Source organism: Marmota monax, unplaced genomic scaffold (assembly GCF_021218885.2).
Source record: "Marmota monax isolate L192 unplaced genomic scaffold, Marmota_monax_Labrador192_F-V1.1 WCK01_AAM20220418_F8-fsc00051, whole genome shotgun sequence".
Lineage (NCBI taxonomy): Eukaryota > Metazoa > Chordata > Mammalia > Rodentia > Sciuridae > Marmota > Marmota monax.
In genome coordinates this window covers 8,133,292-8,154,366 of record NW_026695202.1, presented here as the reverse complement: position 1 = coordinate 8,154,366, position 21,075 = coordinate 8,133,292, and the positions used below count along the sequence as shown (strand labels likewise).

General features: G+C 58.0%; 1 protein-coding gene across 3 annotated transcripts in view; it reads right to left on the bottom strand.

Moving 5' to 3' along the window:
* Tom1 (target of myb1 membrane trafficking protein) overlaps positions 1-21,075 on the bottom strand; it is a 31,379-nt gene that overhangs the window by 7,940 nt on the left and 2,364 nt on the right. The window contains exons 2-11 of one of the 3 annotated variants that reach the window (XM_046429518.2): positions 11,437-11,521; positions 8,948-9,026; positions 7,968-8,117; positions 7,533-7,667; positions 7,278-7,424; positions 5,240-5,356; positions 2,809-2,942; positions 1,409-1,442; positions 1,019-1,112; positions 106-910 (exon numbers count right to left, since the gene is read on the bottom strand). In XM_046429518.2, coding sequence (XP_046285474.1) covers positions 744-910; positions 1,019-1,112; positions 1,409-1,442; positions 2,809-2,942; positions 5,240-5,356; positions 7,278-7,424; positions 7,533-7,667; positions 7,968-8,117; positions 8,948-9,026; positions 11,437-11,521 — 1,142 coding nt within the window. In that variant the 3' untranslated portion in view covers positions 106-743. Of the gene's footprint in view, positions 1-105; positions 911-1,018; positions 1,113-1,408; positions 1,443-2,808; positions 2,943-5,239; positions 5,357-7,277; positions 7,425-7,532; positions 7,668-7,967; positions 8,118-8,947; positions 9,027-11,436; positions 11,522-21,075 lie in introns of those variants that run through there. The other 2 variants (XM_046429516.2, XM_046429517.2) reach the window with 2 other exon arrangements.

Here is a 21,075-nt window from a genome sequence, read left to right as displayed (position 1 = left end):
AGAAAGGCCACAGGAGGCCTGTGTTATCCCTGTGCTTCCCTGCCAGGCCCGGGGCGTGGTGCTGGGGAGTGGCAGGCAGGGGTGTGGGCGGCAGGTGGAGGGGCGGGTGGGGCAGGGAGCAAGCCACGGCCACTGTCTGGCTGCAGTCTGCTCCTGTCCGAGGTGCAGCAGGTGCAGCACGTCACTCCCTGGGAGCTGCAATGAGGGTCAGGGAACAGGAGAGGGGCCGCCCCCTACATCTGCTGGAGGAGGTGGGAGCAGGGCAGACTGGCTTTTCCAACAAGTGTTTCTGGGTGCTTCGGGTGGGGTCTGATGACTTCCTGGACTTGGCATGAAGCAGACAGTCAAGAGCATTCAAACCAACCCCATGGCTGGGGCGGGGGCTCAGTGGCAGAGCGCTTGCCTAGCATGTGTGAGGCACTGGGTTTGATTCTCAGAATCGCATATAAATAAATGAATAAAATTAAACAAACAATCCCTGTGACGGTGATGACGATGCCACCATTTACCAAGAGTGGTGGGGCTGGGGTGTAGCTCAGCGGCAGAGCAAGTTGCCTAGCACGTGACAGTCCTGGGTTCCATCTGCAGTACCACACACAAACCCAGAGTGCCCTCCAGGCCTGGCACTGGCCTGAGCCTGCGTCAGCTGTGAGCTTGTCCCATCCTCCTGACCCAGGAGGAGGGCCCAGCTCCCTCCTCCTCGTCCCCAAGAAGCAAGGAGAGGCACAGCGAGTCTAAGTCACTCACCTAAACGCACCCAGATGACTTAGGCCCTGGGGCATCAGCACAGAGGGACACTCACACAGCAGTGGGGTCTCTGACAAGCAGGGCCCAGGGCCTGGGGGACCCCTGGGGCAGCCCCAGTGTTTTGTCCTGAGTGCCAGCCTTGCCATAAGAGCTGGCTTGGGACCTGGTTTGGAGGGACACTGTCTCATGCTGGTGACAACGGAAGCGCCCAGGACAACCAGGCTGCTATGGCACGGTGAGGTGCTCTCCCTGAGACCCCCGCGGTACTTACTCATTCCTGCCAGCTGGGATGAGAGGTTGCCGGTGGCCACAGGGTCAGGGCCCATGTCGATCAGGTCAGCGGCTGGCTCAGCCTCACTTGGGGCCTGGGGGAGGAGAGGCCCCAGTGTCCTCCCGGCCTGCAGCCCCGCTCCCTTCTCCTGAAGCGCTGGCCTGCACTCTCGGCCCCCAGGCTCTGACTGGGAGTCAGGGGGCTTCTCTCCTCCACTCGGGCCCCTGCACCAGCTGGTGGCAGAGCTCTATTTGCCATGAAGGGGCAGGGCCGTAAGTTAGGAGACCTCCCTGGGAGCCCGGGGGCAGCTCCATCCTGCCTGGGGTGCTGGGGGAGGCCTCCTCCTCCCATGAACACACTCGCTCGAGTCGCAGCAAACACGACTTTTACCTTGGCAGTTTGTCCTGTTCGGAACCGTTCAAACCTACAAGACAGAGAAGACCCCAGTCAAGGGGACGGACAGACAGACACAGCTCCAGAGGAGCTCTGCAAACCATAGGTCTCAGAATCGACTCAGTGGGTCCACGTCAGGGAGCGCCTGCAGTCTGTGCGTGCTGTCAGCCGGGCCCCTCCTCCATTTGCTAAAGTGTCCCAATTTAAATGGCAGCCATAAGGCCACCTCAGTCACGACCAGCAGCCAACAAGCATGGCTAGAACAGAGGAGGGGACGGGGACATTGCCCTGGGACACCGTCTTCTCCTCTCACATGACTGTGTGCGCTGGGCTCGCTGGGGTGGTGTGGGAAAGGCGCGGGGTCTGAGCCTGCCTTATGGAGCCACCGAGGGGCCGAGGAGCTGGAGTGGAGGGAGTGGCTTGGGGACACGGGAAGTGGCATCACTTCTGAACTCCTGTCCCCTCGCCTAGTGTCTGGGGTTGGGGGTGCGGAGAGGACACTGACTAGAAGCAGCTGAGAATAGAAAGCACTGCACAGGAGAGGCCTGGGGACCGGTGTCAGGGGCCACCGCACAGCCCACCGCCTGAAATGTGGGAGAGGCCCTGCATTCCCCGGGGCCTTGGAGCCAGAGAGGCGGGCAGGCAGGGCCGTGGGGCCATTTCAAGCTAGATGGGGCTGGAGGAGGCTGGGTGGCCGGCATCAGGCACCAGGCGGAGGTGTGTGGAGGTCTCCAGGCACTGCCCCATGGACTCAGTCACCACCAGCTGCCACAGATGTGACAAGTGGAGGGCCACCACCTCTCGGGCCCTGCGGCCCTGTCCTCTTCCACAGCAGCAACTGAACGCTCTTTTGGAGAGCTGTGCTCCCCAATCTCATGTGATCCTGATGGCCTGTCACTGAGAGGCCTTTTCCCCTCCCCATCTGGTGGGACAATGAAGCTAAGCCAGTCTTGGGGCTTCTGAAGCTTGATGAGTGTTTGGGGCTGACGGTGGCACCTGGGACATGGTCCAGGAATCTGCGTCCCCACCTTGACCTCAGACCCCAGAGCTGCCCAGGGGCCATCCTGCCTGTTTACTGGCAGCTTCACTGTCTTGCTCTTCTTTGGATTCTGAAAACTACTTATTTAATAAAGCCTAGAAAATTCTTTTCCGAGCTTCTCCAGGAAGGCCCTGAGTAGCCTACCGCAGGCCTAGTTAAGCCGAGTCATTGTCCACGGGCCCAGGGGCTGGAGGTGCGCAGCGGGCAGGGACAGGCCAGACCACCACAGCTGCAGGGCCCATGCTCTTGCCCCGCCTGCCCAGCCCCCGGGGTGGACTCCTTGCAGGCTGCAGGCCGCTCCAGGAAGGGGCTGAGGGTGTGGAAGGGCGGCTTTCAGGCCCTGGGGAGGGGGCACTACCGTTCGTGGCGCAGGAACACGTTGTTGAGATTGTCGTTCACGATGAGCAGCTCCTCGGTCAGCTGCTCGTTGGCGATGCGCGGGATGAGCTCCAGGACCCTCTGCTGCATGGCCCGGCACGTCCGGTGAAGCTCCTGCAGGGGCCGAAGTGAGACACACGGTCACTTGGCCCAGCAAGGCCATCCCTCGTGGACAGCGCGCCAGCCCTGGCCTGGCCTTGCAGGAGGGAGTGGTTTCCAGGGGATGGCTCTTGGTTCTACAAACAAGAATGCACACTTCACTTCCTGGTTTCTATACCCAAATTAATCACATTAATTGGTCTTGAGATGGGGCCTTGCTATTTTACCCAGGCTGCCCTGAACGCTGGGTCCAAGTGGTCCTTCTGCCTCAGCCTCCCCAGGAGCTGGGACTATCAGCACTTGCCACCTTGCCTGGCTTTACCTTAAAATTCAAAGCACAGGCGATCCCAACACGCTAAATGCTGCCGGTTTAACCTGGTGTGTGCAGTGTCCAGAAGGAAGTTTCTCCCACCATCTTTGCTTAAAACAAAACTCAAGACTGTTGGGGGCACAAGAGTGATGGCTGAACACAGTGTCACCACTTCTTTGGGTGTAGAAAAAACACAATTTCTCTCTAGCCGTTATCCACACATGCTGATCATGAATCTTTGCCCCATTATCTTCACTAATTTTCTAACTTGGGATGATCTCAGATCTCCAGCACTGCAGAGAGAGCGAGAGCTCCTGTGCCCGGCACTCAGTTGGCCACCTGTAAGAACAAGGTGATGACACTGGGTGGCGCTGCCAACTCGGCCGCGTGCTGGGGCCAGTGTTCCAGGGCCCGCCCACATTGCACTTGGTGGCACGTCACTACTTTCCTTGCGAGTGTCTGGTTTAAACTTACTTGGAGAAAATAAAGAAATGAAAGCCCCCAGCTTTGTAGGTTAGACTTGCAAGACTGTCTGTTCTCTGCCCAGGTACCTGTTGCCAGGTGAATAGGGGCCTCGGTCATGAAGTGGGGGTGCAGAGAGCCGTGGGGTGTGGCTGATGCGCACTTTCTCTTGGGGCAGCAGGACCAGGGCTGCTTGCTGTTGGTTTCGGCTCCTGTGCACCCCGACACCCACCCTCCCCGGCCAGGCCTCCAGGGACTCCTCCTCAGCACTAGCACAGGCAAAGGCATCTAAGGTGGCCATCAACATCTGGGGCCTCTGCTCTTCCCTCCGTGACCAAGCACTCCGTGGCCTGGTTTCCGCTGTACATTCTGAGTGAACACAGGGCTACCTATTTAATACAGCCTTCTAGAAAATTCTTTTCTGAGCTTCTCCAGGAAGGTCCTGTGTAGCCTACAGTAGGCCTAATTAAGCCGAGTCACTGTCCACAGGCCCAGGGGCTGGAGGTGTGCAGCAGGCAGGGACAGGCCAGACCAGTGGGCAGGAAGCAGAGGAGCTGGGAGGCAGCACCGTGGTGGAGCCGGCCTCCCATGAGTGGAGCCCTGGGTTCTACCCTCAGCATCATATTAAAAATAAAATAAAATAAAGGTATTGTGTCCATCTACAACTAAAAAAAATGTCCTCACAGATCCTGGGACACAGGAGCCAGGCCCCAACATGTGGGAGCCGTCACTGTGTCTGCAGGGCCAGCTTCTCCCTCCTGAGTCCCCTAGACCACTCATAGCTACCTTGGCCGGGGACACATGAGCTAGCTGCGTGCAGGCCCCTCACCCAGCCCTCAAGTCCAGGCGTCCGGCCAACTCCAACGCTCTCCCACTCCCACAGGGAAGGACTCCTAGGCCAGTCAGCTCCTTAGGCACAGGGACAAGAGAGTGACGCAGGTCAGACAAGCACTGAGCACTCTGTCCCCTCACAGATTCTGCTGACTCCTGGGCTTTGGAGGTCCCCAGCCTTCTTGGTGCGCCTATGAACTGACTTCCACAGGGAGGGGGCCTCTCCCCAGACACAGCCCTCTGTCCAGTGGCACACTGGCTCATGCCACGCAGCAGTGACCCTCAACGCTCCCACCTGCCTGGGCCCCCGAGACCCATCTCAACTCAAAGTCCACATGACCCCGCTAAGACGCCCGTCCTGAGCAGTGGCTGAAACCTTCCAGCTCATCCCAGGGCCACCAGGGGGCTGACTGTGGACACGGGGCTGGCGGTTCCATGCAATTCCTCACTTAACGCTCACAGCCAGCCTGTACCAGAAGGCTACTGTGGCACCTGACAGAGAGGAAACCAGGACAAGAGGGGTTCTTTGGCCCAACAGAAGGGACAGAACTGAGGTCTGAGTTCCCATCTGAGCAGCCCAGGGCCCCTGCTGTCACATTTCCTCTGTGACCTGGAGGTTCCCAGCGAGCCAGGAAGGTTACAGCGTGGTCTGGGAAGGAATGCGGGTGGGCAAAGGGGCAAGGGGCACCTGGGCAGGGCCCTGGCTCACCTGCAGCAGCTCCAGGTCTGCAGGCTCCGCCTGGGTGGGCACCAGCTCCGTCAGCATCTCCGACATCACCCTCACGTTCCCACTCACCATCTCCAGCTCGCTCCGCAGCTTCCCAATCTGAAACCCACGGCCGGGAGTCAGGGGGCAGGGTCTGCAGCCCCTGGCGCCCGGGCGTGACACCGAGGAGCGGCCTGCCTGGCTGGCCCCCTCCCCAGGCAGCCTCGCTCCTGGCTCCCGAGACACAGCCCAGCCTCAGGACCTGTGGTGGGCTTGTCCCCCAGCCCCAGGGCTCCGCACAGGGGCGTTACCAACCGTTGCCATCTCCAAACCCAGGAGCCAGGTCTGGCAGGCAGAAGCCGAAAGGCGCAGGCTGCGGGGAGAGAGGCGCCGTGTGGCAGCAGTGCTCCAGCCTCTCCTGGGCCCAAGGTGGAGCTAACAAGGCCCTGGGGATGGAGGCTCCTCAGGGAGGGGACAGGCTGCAGGCCCTCTCTCTCCAGGGAGAGCTGGGGCTTTGCCTCTCTCTCTCCTAGGAGGATGGGGACTTTGTCCCCCACTCCTTCCTGGGGGACTGGGATTTCTTTCTTGACCTTGGTCTGCTTTAGTGTCCCACTGTGCCACCACCTTGAGCATAAAACTCAGCTTTAGCAGTTGTCTCAATGACCAAAGGGAGCCAAGGGCTTGGGCTTGGGGGACAGCGTCACAGTAGCCTGAGGTGCACAGCGAGGTGTCTTCCGAGGCGGGACCTGGGGATTCTGTGCTCACAGAGGTTTGTACGCTGATCGCCCCCATGAGACCTGCCTACAGAACCCCTTCCTCACACATCGGCTCCTGGCTCCGGCAGCCACAGGACTACACTGTGAGAAATGCTGATGGACTCTGAATAGTGTGACCACGTCACAGTTGTCTTCAGAATATGAATGCCACCGGGGAAATGCATGACTGTGATGGCGCTCGCCATTTATGGGCTGCTTCATAGGAGCTAGCACACGGGTTGCTGGCTTAACCTTGGCACAGGTAGATGGCCTCCCACGCCCAGCTTTCACAGCCTAGGGACGGTCGGAGCCCGCTCTGTTCACAACACCTGAAACCTTTGGACCAGCGCTGTGGTGTGAGAGAGCGGGGAACGCGGCACATCCAGACCACAGGGGCCTGACCGCAGGAGCCTGGGGGTCACCCACCACACTCCTGACGCCATCGCACTTTCCAGGGGACAAAAGCAGACTGTGAAACTAACCGAGAACCTCTCAGCGCTGCTTTGCGAGGACCCTCGGGTACTTCGAGGTCACCAGTCTTAACCCATGACCTGCTAGACCTCAGGCAAGCTGCTCGAGGTCATAGCCAGGGCGGGTGACTTTTGATTAGAGGTGGTTCTACATTTTTTATGTGCCTTGAATTATTTTGTCCAGTTGGCAAAACTTTTCTGGTGGCATCTATGACGCTGGGGTGATTTCACACTGGCCAGGAGATAACAAGGCAGAGGTTTCATCAGCTGACTCTGGAAAGACCCCTGCGCAGGCTCGAGCCCACCCAGAGCAGCTCACACCAGTCATGGCCTCGGCCAGCAGGGCTCCCAGCTAATGGCTGAGAGGTCGCCTGAGATGGGCCACCCCAAAGCTGGCCAAGAACCTGGTAAAAGTGCCCTAGACTCTCCCGCTCCGCCTCAGAGCTTCTGCGGGAGGCTCGGCTCGTGGAAGCAGGAGGGCGCCGTGCACGGGCCACGTTGAGTTTCTGTGCAGCCGTTTCGGTCACAGCCTCCGTCAGGATGAGACCTTAACCGAGCACAGCACCACACAGATAAAGGGGAGCCCGAGGCTGAGGGGCTGTGCACTTCTCTGGTGCTGCCTGGACAGCGTGGTTTGGAAACTGTCAGGTCTCAGACAGACCTGAGCTCCCTCCCGTGAGCTGTGTGCCTCTGGGTGAGTGAATTCACTCTCTGAACCTTGCTCTAAAGTGGGAACAGTAGCACCTCAGATACTGACGGGGGCTCCATCCCCACACCTGCCTGGACCCAAGGGCTGCTGGGGGCTCGTCTGCCTACCTGCTCCGGGGTCGGTGTGATGGGCGCATCGCGGGGCAGTAAGGCTGGGGTGGGCAGGGGGGTGCTGTGCTGGCCCAGCTCCCCTCGCTGACCACTGTCAGAGCCTAGGGAAGTCTGTCCTGATGATGTCTCTGAATTGAACACGGTCTAGGGGCAAAAGACAGTTGAGCAGGGCCTCCCGGGAAGGCCAGGCCACAGCAGGACCTGGGGGTGAGCTTGCCCTGCCCAGAATTTCAACGTGGGGATCCTCCTCACCCTCTGGGGTGTGTGGATGGGTGACAGCATGTCCAGGTCGGTCATGGGGAACTCCAGGCCCTTTCTCCGCAGGTCCTCGTAGACGGCGACGACACCTGTCAAATCCGGGGAGCTGCGGAACGCGTCAGCCCAGGACTGAGAGGCGACAAGGGGACATGGCCAGTAACCACTGCTCACCTTCTTCCCTGTGAGCCCACCCGCCTGGCGCCTCGGAGGGAACAGAGGCCCTTTCCCTGACTTGCCAGTCCTCTTATTACCACCTGCAGCCAGCGAGGGACAGAGTGACCAGTCTCGCCACACCCACTTCCACACCATCTCCCCAAGGCAAGCAGGGCCTGGTACCGGCCCCCACCCCCAGCCTGGGGCGAGCGGGACTCAGGAAGGACCCCCCCCTCCACTCTCCTGGCCCTGCCCCCGGCCCACCCGAGGGCTCACCTGGATGAGGCTCAGCACCTTGTCGTGCACGATGGTGGGCGGGTTGTTCCTGGGCAGGATGGTCCTCACCAACACACTCTCCACGAAGTCCTGGCTGGCCACCAGCACGTGGAAGCGGTGCCCGCAGTTCTTCACACAGGTTTCCAAGACCTGAGGGTGAGAGGTGCCCAGGTGTGCCCCAGTTAGAGGAAAGGAAGTGCCCAGCCTCCCTCCAGGCTCCTCCTGTGTCCCAGGTGGGAGGTGGGGCAGAAGAGAGGGGACTTCCTGACGTGCGCCGCGCCCCAGTACTCGAGCTGTCTCGGGGCGGGATGTGCAGGGGCTGGCGTGCTGGCTGCAGCCCCTCCTCCACGGGTCAGTGTCCCCTGGATCCTGATGCTGGTCCTCAGCTGAACTGTCTAGAGGGGAGGCGGCTCTCCAAGGGGAAACCAGAACCCGAGCTGCCACACCTGGGGACACTGGTCCCGAGGACCAGTGCTGGGTTCCCTCCCTCCCCTGGTGGGGTTGCCCTTGCTTGTCCGCTCAGCCAGACCCTCCTGGGGACACTGCTGCTGTGGGGGGAGGCTGGGACAGACTGTGCTCCTTCCTATGCCCAGCCTAATCCCCCTGAAGCCAGGACAGCCACTTGTGCCCACCCATTCTGGGGCCTGGATGGGCTCAGGACGGTGGGCAAACCTGTTCTCAGCCCCTGGCACTGCCCTGGGTTCATTTTTTGGGGTGGCAAAGAGCCAGGTGACACCTAATTTCCTGCCACACCCCCTCCCTGGGCCTGAGTTTCCTAAGCGCCTGTAGGTTCTCGGTGCCAGTGGCTCGAAGGTGAGGTGGCCTCTGTCTGCTCCCACATCACCATCACTCTGCCCTCCAGAGGAGCCCAGGGGTGGACCGTCTGCTGGGCCTGAGGGGAAGTGGCCTTTAGCAGACTGTGGTCCTGTCGTGTAGTCGATGGAGGGGAGGACGGATGGACAGACAGGTGGGGCACTCACCGTGAGAGCCAGCATCACCTCGTGGAAGTTCTTGTTCCCCACGATTCTCTTCTTCACTGCGCGGAAGGCATCTTTGGGGCTGAGCAGAAGGAAGAGAGAAAGGCTCAGGCAGAGGACCCCTTCCTCAGGGAGGCTGCGCACCTCAATCCAGGGGGCCCTGGAACGGCCTCGGTGTCTCCTCCTCCCTGAGCTGTGTCCGGATGGGCTGCTCAGCAGGGCTCCCCGTGCGGGGCCCAGGCCTCCTGCTGGACGCTCCCTCTGGGGAGAGGTGCGAGTGCTTGTCCAGAGGCAGGACCACAGGCCTCCCCTGCAGCCCCTGAGCCTGGTCTGCACCGCGCCCTGCCCCGCGGCGTCTTCCTCACTGAGGCTAATGGCCTGCGGGCAGTGTTCTAATGCCCCGGCCTGGCCGGCCCTCTATCTGTCCATCTGGCCTTCAAGTCTGACCAAGCAGGGACCTGCCAGCCAGTGCTGATCCATCAAGGGCGACCCGGGAGCCTGGAACCCTGGCACAGGTCCTGGTCAGGAGGGAAGGTGTGGGCAAGGCCTCCAGGGCAGACCAGGTGTCGGGCGAGCTGGGCCAGGGCCAGTGGACAGGACAGGACAGGACAGGGCAGGGAGGGAGGGAGGGCCTGGCCCAGAACCTGGCCCAGCAGTTCCATGCAGTGCACCCTGGGTAGCTTCCTGCCCTTCCTGGGCCCTTGTGTGGCCACTGCTATACTCTGGGTGTGGAATGTCCCCCAGAGGCCCATGTATTAAGGCTTGGTCACCGGGGGGTGCTATTGGGAAGCTGCAGAAGCTTTGAGAGGTGGGCTTAGTGGGAGACCTTCAGGTCACTGGGGTGGGTCCTTGGCCTCCTTCTCACTCTTCTTTTGCATTTAGGCCATGAGGTGAGCGGTTCTGCTCGGCTCTGGACTCCTGCCACCATGGGCTTGCCTCGCCAAGGCCTAGAGTAACCCCAGAACTGTGAGTTGAAATAAAGATTTTCTCTTAATAAGCTGATTATCTCGGGTACTCTGTTATAGTGATGGAAGCTGACTGCAACAGGTGCCGCTCTGGGGGCCACTCCAGGCTCCAGAGGGACTTGTCTCTGCTTCTCACAGCATGGCCGGAGGAAAGGGCAGTTAGCGCATGCTGTGCACCTGGTGTCCAGCACCCTGCTGGGAGCCAGGTGGATGACAAGGAGGCCACAACCCAACGGAGAGACTGTGGCGAACACACTGAGACTGTCAACACGCAGGCCCAGGGCACGGCTGCCTTGGCTCACGGCAGGCCCTGTGCCTGCTGCCGTCCTGGGGTCAGCAGGGAGATGGAGCTTGCCGTCTCCAAGGACACTGCAGTGACCTCCAGCATCACATCCACAGGGCGCCAGCCTTTCCGGAGGCTCCACGAGGCTTTCTGCTTGTCTTCTCTCCTGGTGGCCTGCCCTCTGCCCACCATCCCCCCCACTTCACTTTGAGAAGCCTCCGGACGAAGTGAGCATCAAGCCACGGACACGGACACTCGAGGGACCCAGCAGCCTCTGCCTCTCCTGACTGGGCCTCCACTCTGGGGCCCGGGCACCTGCAGCCTCCCTCCCCTCTCCATGCAGAGTGCACCTGGCTGAGAAGCTCTCTGTGCTGGCTGAGGGGTCACTAGATCACCCCAGTAAAAACCAGAGAGGGACATGCCGACTCACTGAACACAGGACGCACCTGGCTGCCTTCCCACTGGCTGTGGCCACCACACCCCTCCCCGCCTGTCCCTGCAGGGCTTTCCTGAGGACAGTGACCCCTTCCTGCTCCCCTCAGGGACTTGGGCTACCATTGGAAGGATCTAGAAGAGCTTGGCCACGGAGGACAAAGACCTGGGCTTGTCCAAGGTCGCGTCACACAGCTGGCTGGCAAACACTAGTCAGAGGAGAGAAGCTGAGACCCTGACGCCTCACATCATGTCCCCCGGCAGGGCTCCACAGCACGGGAACACCACGCCCGCTGCCCGACTGCCCGGCAAGCGCCGCTTGGACCTGCCCTGCTGTGTCCAGATCTTAGGGATGTGAACGTGTGGCCCGCGTGCGCTCTTGCTCAGAGGGAGCCCGCTGTCCCTGACGCATAGTCCACCCCTCAGGATGCAGAAGGGCACCAGGCCACTTCCTCCTCCCCTGGGAGCCTCCAGATGGCCTCGTCCAGGGAGCTGCTGCGGCGTGGAGAGGCGGTGTGGGTGGCAGCATGCAGGGACCTGCTGTGACGCGGGGCTTTGAACCTCTTTATGCCTCTCAGCCCCCAATAAAGGGACTGGCCTGGATCATGGTCCAAAAATGTTTGAAACGCCACATGGTCACCGAGGTGGGTTCAGAGGACCTGGCAGCCCCCCCCCACAACAGGGCCATGAGCTGGACGGGACTTTGTGGCTGGGATGGTGAGGGGCTGGGCGGGGCTGGCAGGGATGCAGGTGTGGACTTCCTGTAGCTGGCCCTCCCGCCTGAGGGTCCTTAGCCCTCCGAGGGTCCTTACCCCTCCTCGGTCTCATTGATGATGTCGCAGATCTCCATGTTGAGGGCCCAGTCCTCGCCCTGCAGGGAGCCGTCTGTAGCCTTCTCTGGGGAGGAAGCAGCCACAAGTCACAGGTGTGCGAAGGCCCGAGTGGGCAAATGTGAAGAGTGGGGTGAGGAGGGAGGGGGACACGAGGCAGACCCTTCTGGGCACTTAAGATGGGCCAGCTTGACATACGTTAGCCCAGTTGTCACTTGACTATTGTGGTGGCCACCTGGGGCTGGGGGTACCCCTGCCCTTTGGCAGAAGAGAGGAAACTGTGGCCCAGAGTCTGCCAAGTGGATGAGCAGGGCCAGGAATCTAGGGGGCCTGGTCTCAGACTGCTTGTCTTTGACATGGTGACAGGGCCAGTATTGCTCTGATTTTGTAGAGTCCCCTCTTGACTGTATGGTGTCTTTGGAGTTGGGAATCATTCATGAGGTTCAAAATGTAGAAATTTCCAGATCAGCATACAATGGAGAGTAGATCTCTGTGTCCCTGCCCCAGCCCCCCACTTCCTAGAGGGACTCACTGTGACCAGCTTCCTCTGCAATCTCCCAGGGACCTTTTTTATACAGGAATCGAGGACGGCATTACCAACAGGTGACCCAGCCTATCCCCTTTCAAGCCACAGTTTCTGCCCACCGATCAGGCTAATGAAGAATTGCACTGGGACACAGTGGTGGCAAGATGCACAGAGGCACTGCCCTGCGGGCCCAAGACTGGCCCAAGAACGTTCTCAACCAGTCTGTCGAGGACCAGGAGGGCACCTTGGAGGGCAGGCTCATCTTTCAGGACATGCCCATGCTGGGCTGGGGACATTCCTGCTCTCAAACTGGGCCTTCCCAGACTCCGGTTTTGAAACCGACCTGATCTCAATGCCACCCTTGGGTCCTGCAGCTAGACAGATGGCTAGTGGCCCAGAACATGGTCAAGTGGCAGAGGCGGAAGGGCGTTAGCGCTCCCTTGGACTGTGACCAGGGACAGGGATGTTGAAGGGCTCCTTTTTTTTTTTAATATATATATATTTAGGGGTAGATGGACACAACACAATGCCTTTATTTTTTTATGTGGTGCTGAGGATCGAAGCCGGGTCCCGCCTGTGCTAGGCGAGCACTCTTCAATCCCAGCCCTGAAGGGCTCCTTTGAAAGGGCTGACAGACTCGTGCCTCCCACAACTGTTTACTGACGGTGGCTTTTATGTGCCACACTCGTCACCTTGAAGACTCACACACTGACAGCCACATGGAGGATCCAAAGGTGCTGAGCGAGTGTCCCTTTGAGCAGAGGGTCCCACCTGCTGCAGGAGGGGCAGTGGACATTCACACACGACACTATCACGTCCCAAACCATGACACTGTTTCCCCAGGAGAGGAGAGTGGCCACTATGTTCAGGGTGTGCTGGGGGGTTGGTTGGTTTGGATGTGAGGTGACCCCCAGAGGCTCACGTGTGAGACAACGCAAGAAGGTTCAGAGGACCAATGATTGCGTGGTGACGGCCTTAACCCAATCAGTGCCTTAATCCCCTGATAGGAATGGCTGAGGGGTAACTGAGGCTGGAGGAGGTGGGCACTGGCAGCTGGCTTTGGGGTAGGTACTTTGATTCTGGTGAGTGGAGACCTGTCTTTCTGCTCCCTGACCATCACGTGAGCTGCTTCCCTCTGCACTCTCTTCCACCATCACGTTCAGCCTCACCTCAAACCCAGAGGAGTGAGCCTGCTGTCTATGGACTGAGACCTCTGAAACCATGAGCCCCCAAATTAACTTCTCCTTTAAAGTTGTTCTGGTCTTGGGGCTGGGGTGTGGCTCAGTGGCAGAGCGCTTGACTAGTACGTGCAAGGCCCTGGGTTCGATCCAGGTATAAATAAAATAAAGATATTGTGTCCATCTACAACTAAAAAATAATGTTTTTAAAAAATTGCTCTGGTCGGGTCTTTTACTCATAGCAGTGAAAAAGCTGACTGAAACAGGGGCTTTAACAGGCTCCAACTGGGGGACCACTAGAGGCCTGCAGGGAGCCAGGGTCAAGGGAGGGCTTGTGTCCCACAGGCCATGCCCAGAGGCCCTCTAGTCCCATGGATCAGAAATCGTGGAGTCACCCCTAACTCCAGGCTTATGTATCCTGGCCAATGCCAGCTCCCAGTCTCCTTCCGTCACACCCGTTCCCTTCCTGCTGTCCCCAAGCCGCTCACCTGTGGACAGCTGCCTCCGCCTCTCCCTGCTTCCGGTGGGCTCCAGCCCACCCATTCTCCAGGCTGCCCAAGAGAGCATCTTGGAACTCCAGAGCGCCCACACTTCCCCGGCCCCCACCTTCCACGGCTCCCTGGTCAGCCTGACCTCCAGGACCTTGCACGGTGATGGTTTAACCTCCACAGTGACCTGCAGCATCACCAGCCTGGAGGTGGGGTGGTGGCCTCCAGCGCGGGCTGTGGGCGCCTAACACTGCGTCGCTGGCCTGTCTCTGGCTGGGGGCTGGGAGCTCTGCACGGCCAGCGCTCTGCCCTTCCTGGACCTTTGCTTCCAGTGCCCCCAGCTGAAGCCTCTCGAGACCCCCCAGCACACCCTGAAAATGATGACCTCCCTCTTCTTCTGGGGACACAGCTCTGAGGTTTTGGAAGTGTTGGGGTCATTTTGGAAAGACAGCGACTGTGGAGGGGAAGTGGACATTCCCAGGTGAGGGGAATCCCACACCAGGAGGCAGCGGGGTGCAGGGCTCCCGGAGCACGAGTCTGGCGCTCCCCAGTGGGCAGAGCCACTGAGAAGGTGGAGATTCTGGGGCTGGTGCTGTGGCTCAGTGGCAGAGCCCTTGCCTAGCACGTGTGAGGCCCTGGGTTCGATTCTCAGCACTGCAGATAGATAGATAGATAAATAAATAAAGTACACTGACAACTGAAAAAAAAGAAGATGGAGATTCTAGCCGGGAGGCTCAGGAGGCCAAGGCAGGAGGACCACGAGTTCAAAGCCAGCCTAGCACTTTAGCTGAGCCCTGGGCGTGGACGGCAGGACTGGGCACGTGGACTACTTTGGCACCAGCAGGCAGGCGTGCCAATCAAGGGCAGAATTCCAACCCACAGGAATCTGAGGCTGTCATGTTTTTGTTTTTAACGGTGACCGTAACCCAGCTATTTTAAGAAGGGGCAATAAGAACACTGATGAACTGGCTCCTGACCCTGACCTGCTGACAATGCTTTAAGGACAGATGGGCAGCAGGTGGCCCTTGTCTCCCAGCACCTGAGGGAGCCAGACCTGCAAACCCACGCCACTGGGCGGCTTGCTGCTGCCCCGGCCTGGCACTCCCTGGTTTTGGGTCACGGGGTTTTAGGTCAAGTTAGGGGGGGCGAGGCCCAGGTTTGAGTGGGTCTGGCAGCCTGTCCTCTCTGTGGTGGGCCTGGTGCAGACACATCTCGCTCAGGGGGCTTGAGGGTGACATCCCCTCCCCTCACGACAGTCAGGCCAAGCAGCGGCCCTGCCTCTGCACGTGGCCCTGCCTCTGCACGTGCGGAGCTGCCTGCCTGGAGGGAAAGGGCAGCGAGGCGCAGGCGAGGGAGGGCTGTGACAGGCCCAGAGGAGGGAGGAGGCCACCACGGCCATGTGGCACCTGCCTCACTCCGGGCAGCTGCTGGGCACCCAGTCCTGGCCTGCTCCTCCTGAGCTGTGCCAGAATCCCAGGAGACATCCTGTGCTGCACAGGAGGAGGCCGCCTCTGTGGGAGCTACAGGGAGCCACCGCCACTCGGCCTTCCCTGCCACCTGGCCACTCCAGCAGTCGCCCGGCCTCTCCCCGCAGGGCAGGTGATGGGCCTGATCCAGAGCCAGACGGGACCAGACAGGACCGCCACCTGCAAGCTCTTTTTCTCGAACATAATCTAACCAGAGCTCCTCTGTTTAAACCCCATCTACGACCCCCAGCTGCCCAAGGGTCACAGACCTGACCTCTCCAGAATGCCACCCTTCACGCAGGTGCCAACAGTGCGTTTCTCTCTCTCTCTCTCTCTCTCTCTCTCACTCACACACACACACACACGGGCGCTCAGCGCACCCACAGACACAGATGCCAAGCTGAGGGCTCGGGGGCTGGTAACTTGCCCACGGCCACAGTTTGTGAGCTGCACAGAGTCTCCCCAAGGGATCCCCCAGGTTCTCGTGTCCATACACCTCACCACCATGTCATGGGCCTCTAGAACTGTGTCCAGGACCCACGGAGACGTGGGGGAGTAAAACCAAAGTGGCCTCACCCTCAGTGCAGATGCGGTCCCCTGGGAAGTGAAGCCACTGGACAGGGAGGGCAGGCAGGTGCTGAGTCAGTGGGAGGGCCCAGGAGGCCGCAGAGGAAATGAGCCGCCACACCCATCCCAAGGCCTGTGTCAGCTCGAGGGCAGACTGTGTCACTCCTCATCCTGGCCCAGACAACGCAGTGAACAATGACACAATGACTGGCCCCCACTGAGCCAGTGTCACCACCCTGCACCCCAGCTGCTGGGATGAAGAGGTCTGCTGCTCAGCCGCCCAAGGGCTTCTGGACTCCGCCCCTTCCCTTCCTTGAAGGCCGCCTCCCCCCCAACTCTCAGGAGGCGCAGAGGGAGGGTCCCCGTGTGGGGAGCGCGGGACTGAGCCTCCAGGCTGCCCAGGTGCAGTTTGATGTGAGGGTCACCCCTCCCCACTTCCCCCAGGACCGTCCACTGCATTCCACGCACCAACCTCCAGGCAAGGACAGAGTGGGGACGGGGTGTTCAAGGACATCGTGAGCTGTCACACCAACCCCAAAGCCCCAGGCTTCTTGCTAGAACAGGGCAGAGGCTTTCTTGGTACTTGCTGCTGAAAGTGGCCCTGATTACGACTCCTCCATGTCCACCATGGAAGGCCAGCTGTGGTTACTCTGGCATGGACCTAAGTGACAGGGCTTCCCTGAAGTTAGGGGGGCGAGGCCCAGGTTTGGGTGGGCCTGGTCCTTCCTCCTGCCTCTTCCCGTGGCTTGGCTTCCCGCCATGCCCGGCCTGCTCACCCTTCCTCAGGCTCCTGGGCACTCAACCTGCCCTGTCCTAGGAATGTGCCCCCACTTCCCACGCCCCCCTCAGGCTCCTAGCTGCTCAGGCATAGCTGGCAGCCACTTAGTGGACTTCTAGAAAGACTCTCTGTCTCTCCCACAAGGCCGCGGGTTCCTCCCAAGATGCCCAGTTCTCCTTAAGGAGGGCCCTGGCCCAAGGTAACCCTGTAAACCTGCAGCACCTGTGTCCCGAGCGGCTGAGCGGGCTGAGGGATTCGCCAGCACGATGCCCCTTTCGAACATTTATTTATTTTTATTGTTATTTATTTAATTGTCAATGGACCTTTATTTTAGTTAGTTATATATGAGGTGCTAGGTATCGAACCCAGTGCCTCACACACGCTGGGCAAGTGCTCTTCCACTGAGCCCCAGCCCCGCCAGAATATTTATTTAGATGAAGTTCTTGCACCTTTTGACACTCATCAATTCCTTGGTAGCTGGTGGGTGGGAATTCTAGCCTTTCTTTCAACTGGAATATTTTTTAAAGTTCCATGTCCCTCTTCCATCTGTCCTCCAAATTAATACCATCAGAACCAGGACCACTCCACTCTGGAGGTGGCCTTCTGACTGACTCCCTGGACACAGACTAGCTGCACTGGCCACCAGGAAGCGCAGTCAGGAAAGGCAGCTTGAGAACCTGCACCCTGCCCTCACCTGCGCGTGCTGGACCCTGGACTCACTCTTATTAGCTCCCCCGCAAGGACTGACTGCAATGGCCTCACTGCGTTTAAAGACATGCTCACTGGCTCATGGTATTTTGCTTTTCTAGTCTCCCTTGCAGCTACTGATGGCCCCCGGACACAGGTGGTACCCCTCAGGGGCTCCTGGGCTCTCCTAGTAATAGACACAGGAAGCTGGTGCCGTTGGTTAAGCCTCTGGTTGCCAGGGTGGATCCAATGTAAGGGGACAGGACCCAGGAGGAGCTGTTACCGATCGGACTCATTCTGGATGGACACATGTTTACACCAAGGGAAGCCCCAGAGGCCCTTTGATCCTAAGGGCAACACTGAGGAGGAAGAGTTAGAAGCACGTGGTATGGACCCAGACAAATCCCACTTCAATCCTGGCTTGAGCACCTACTAGCTGAGTGGCCCTTGGTGAATGTCTCAGCCTCTCTGTGTATTAGTCCTTCTGCAGAATAACCGAGCACTCGCATTCCAGAATGTGAGGTGAGAGGGTGCATTTTAAGCACATTTTGTCCACTGAGCACAAAGCACACGCCAAAATGAATGTGATCTGCTACAAAAATATTGTCCACGAATGATCTTTTGAAAGTTTCAAGTACTCCCATAAAAAAAGACTTTATATATTCAGAGCTAGTGGTAGAGCACTTGCCTAGCATGTACAAGGCCCTGGGTTCAAACCCCACCACTAAAAAAGAAATAAATAAAAAGAAAAATTAATTTAAAATTAAAGAAAGAAGTTACCTATATGCAGAGGCCAACTTCTTTTTTCAGCCTGCATCTTGTCTTGAAGGCTATTTCTACATGGAGAGTTCTTTCCAGACCTAGCCTGGAAAGTTCCACCAGCTTCCTAAGTTGTTGAGAAGACCTTCCTCAAAACTCTGGCGCCTCTCCCTGTCATTTTTTAACCACAGGCCACTAGAGAACCCTAAAATACACTGCAGAGGGTATTACTTTCGCAATCCACAATTTTCAACTTGGTGTAACTAACTATAGGACCCAACTGAAAAAAATGTCAGTTAGACAAAGGAGTTTTTTAAAACCACTCACATAAGAGGGAGAAGGCTGTGCAGGCCAGGGCGTGATGGCCGCTCCCCTCTCCCAGTGCAAGAGGCTGGAGAGTGGAGAAGGGGCTTGCATTAGGGTCCTACACTCTCTCTCTCTCTCTCTCTTTCTCTCTCGGGATGTTGATTGATTGAGGGAATTGGCTCATGTGATTGTGGAGACTTGGCAGATCCAAAATTTGCAAGCAATATAGGCTGGAGGGCTGGAGGCCAGGGCCAGGGGCAGTTCAAATGCAAGGGCAGTCTGCCTGCAGAATCCCCTCTTGTTCTGGGAATCAGTCTTTTTCTATTAAGTCCTTCAAGTGATTGGACAAGGCTCACCCACATTATGGAGGGCAGTCTGCTTCAAAGTCTACTGATGTCAATGTTAATCTCATCTAAAAATATCTTTCCAGAAGCATGTGGAATGTTTCACTAAATATTTGGGTACCATGGCCCAGGCAAGTTGACATGTAAAGTTAGCCACCACAGTGGCTGTACTGTACCCAAACAAATTCAAGTTGAACAGTGGATACCACTGTCTGCCCTCAATTCTCAGCCCCTGTGGCCTGGGTGGTCCTCTCCAGTCCCTGCTTCCCCTCAGGAGCTCCCCTCTGCACTTCTTGGGTGCTCCATTGATTGCCAAGTTTCCCGTGTCCTTTCCCTATGAGGTTCTGTCACCTGCCTCAGGTACACAGATGGGAAGGGGAGGGACCGGCACCTGAACCCAGCTCCTCTGAGGTAGAGGCTAAGCTTGGAGCCCATGTACAGCTGCTAAGACCAGGGCACCAAAATGTGTCACTCAGAAACCCAGTAGGCCAGTTCCCGGGCAAACATCAAGACACTTATAGACGGACATTAACTTTAATGTGGGATAGAAAAAAACCAGGAACTAGCTCATCAAAGCCGTGACTATGGGGATATAATTACACAGGACAGATCAAATTAAAATAGGCGAGGCAATTAAAGCAAAGATGGACCCAAATAAAGGTGGCATGCGGGTCCACGGATCACGAGTGGGACTAAAGCTGGGTGAGCACTAGCCAGCAAGGAGGGGGAGCTAACCTGCCCCAATCCCTGCTTCTCACAGGGGGATGGCCCGAGCTAATGAGAAGACACTAAGGTGTTTGTTTTCGCTTTTTCTAAAACCAGAAGAGTGGAAATCCTTTCCGGGACTTTACTCTTATTTCTCTGAGCTCAGTGAGGGAATAAAACCTATTTACCAGTTCCATCCAGAGTCAGGCAGAGAGGCCTTAATTCCCAAGTGAGACTCGGCTCCACCCCACAGGCTGAAACCTGACCTGTGGTGAGGGAGGCTGCCACCAGCCTGGGCTCAATCCTCAGGGACACAAAGACCCAGAAAGAAACCAACACAGGGCTGCATTGGAGTCAGGGCCCTGGACTGGCACCTTAGCTCTGACACTAACTCTGTGCCCAGGAATTGACAACAGTGAGCATCACCATGGTACGGTCACCTCCGGTGCGCAGGCCCCAGGCCAAGGGCTCCACAAGGCTGCACATAGCAATCCCCTCTGGCAGGTGCCATTATTAGTCTCGTTTTACAGATGAGAAACTGAAGAACAGTTTGGCCAAGTAACACGTCCCATTTAACAGAGCTAGTGAGGGTCCCTGGGTCAAGTTCACCCTGGGCCTTACTACTATGCTTTCAGCTGGTGCTAAGCCCTGACCCGACATTCCATCACCAGCCTTAACATAGAGACCTGGGCTCTAATCTGGCTCCTGCATTTATGGGTCAGAAAACAGAAGCTTTAAGATGAGAGGACATCTCAGGGATCCTGTGGATAAGGGTACAGATTCTGACTCGGAGGGCTGAGGGCCTTAGTACTCCCAGCCCGGGTGCTCTGGGACCCCATTTTGAGGAGCTCTGCCTTCCACCGTTCTGCCTTGGCCAGCTGCTCTGATCAGAGAGCTCAGCCACCTTGGAGTCCAAATCCAGTGCATGTTTGAACGCCCTGAGAGTTACAGATAGTCTTCATGATTCTAAATGGGTAAAATAAAAGCCAAAGAATATTTCATGACAGGTGAAAATTACACAAACTTAAAATCCCAGTGCCATAAATAAAGTTTTATTAGAGCACAGCCAGGCCAGTGATTCACCTGCTGTTTAGGGCTACATCTATGCACTCATGGCCGCGTGGAGGGGCTGTGACAGAGACCAACCATATAGCTCACGAGGATTTACTATGTGGCCCTTTAGGGAAAAAGTTTGCAGACCCTGGTTGCATCCACCCTGTGAGCCAGGAGGAGTCCTCTGTGCAGGGCCTTCTTCTGCGGCCCCTGCTTTCACACCTCCGGGATGGGGAGCTCACTACCTTGCTGCACCTTGAACTGAACTCTGCCTGTGAGGTCGCAATGCCCCCCTGGGCCTGTGCAATCAGGTCTTTTGTCTAAAGAGCCATCAGTTTCCTTCTTCCTCTAGCACTGTCCTTCCTCACCAGGCCTCTGGGAAGGACAGGATGAGTGGTGGTGCCTTCAGGTCACAGGTAGGAGATGGGCAATGGTCAGGGAACGAGGCTTGGGAGGACCGGATCTGGAGCCTGCTCTCCTGTTCTTACAACATGGCTTGAATGCCACTTGGGCTTCTAGTCCTGCCTCCCCAAAGGGCCCCTGAAGGGGGGTCCCTCATTTCTGATTGCTTTCTGCGGCTCCCCTGGTGAGGATTTTGCAGACCATCGACAGTTCTGACTTTTCATATCTTCCTTGGCTCCAGGGCTGTCCCAGGCTCTGCATTCTTCTCTCCTCCCGCCCAGCATCCACCACCCAGGCTGCTGGGGTGGTGCCTGGGGACTGCCTGTATTCAGTCTCTGCAGCTGGCTGTCATTAATCTGCTG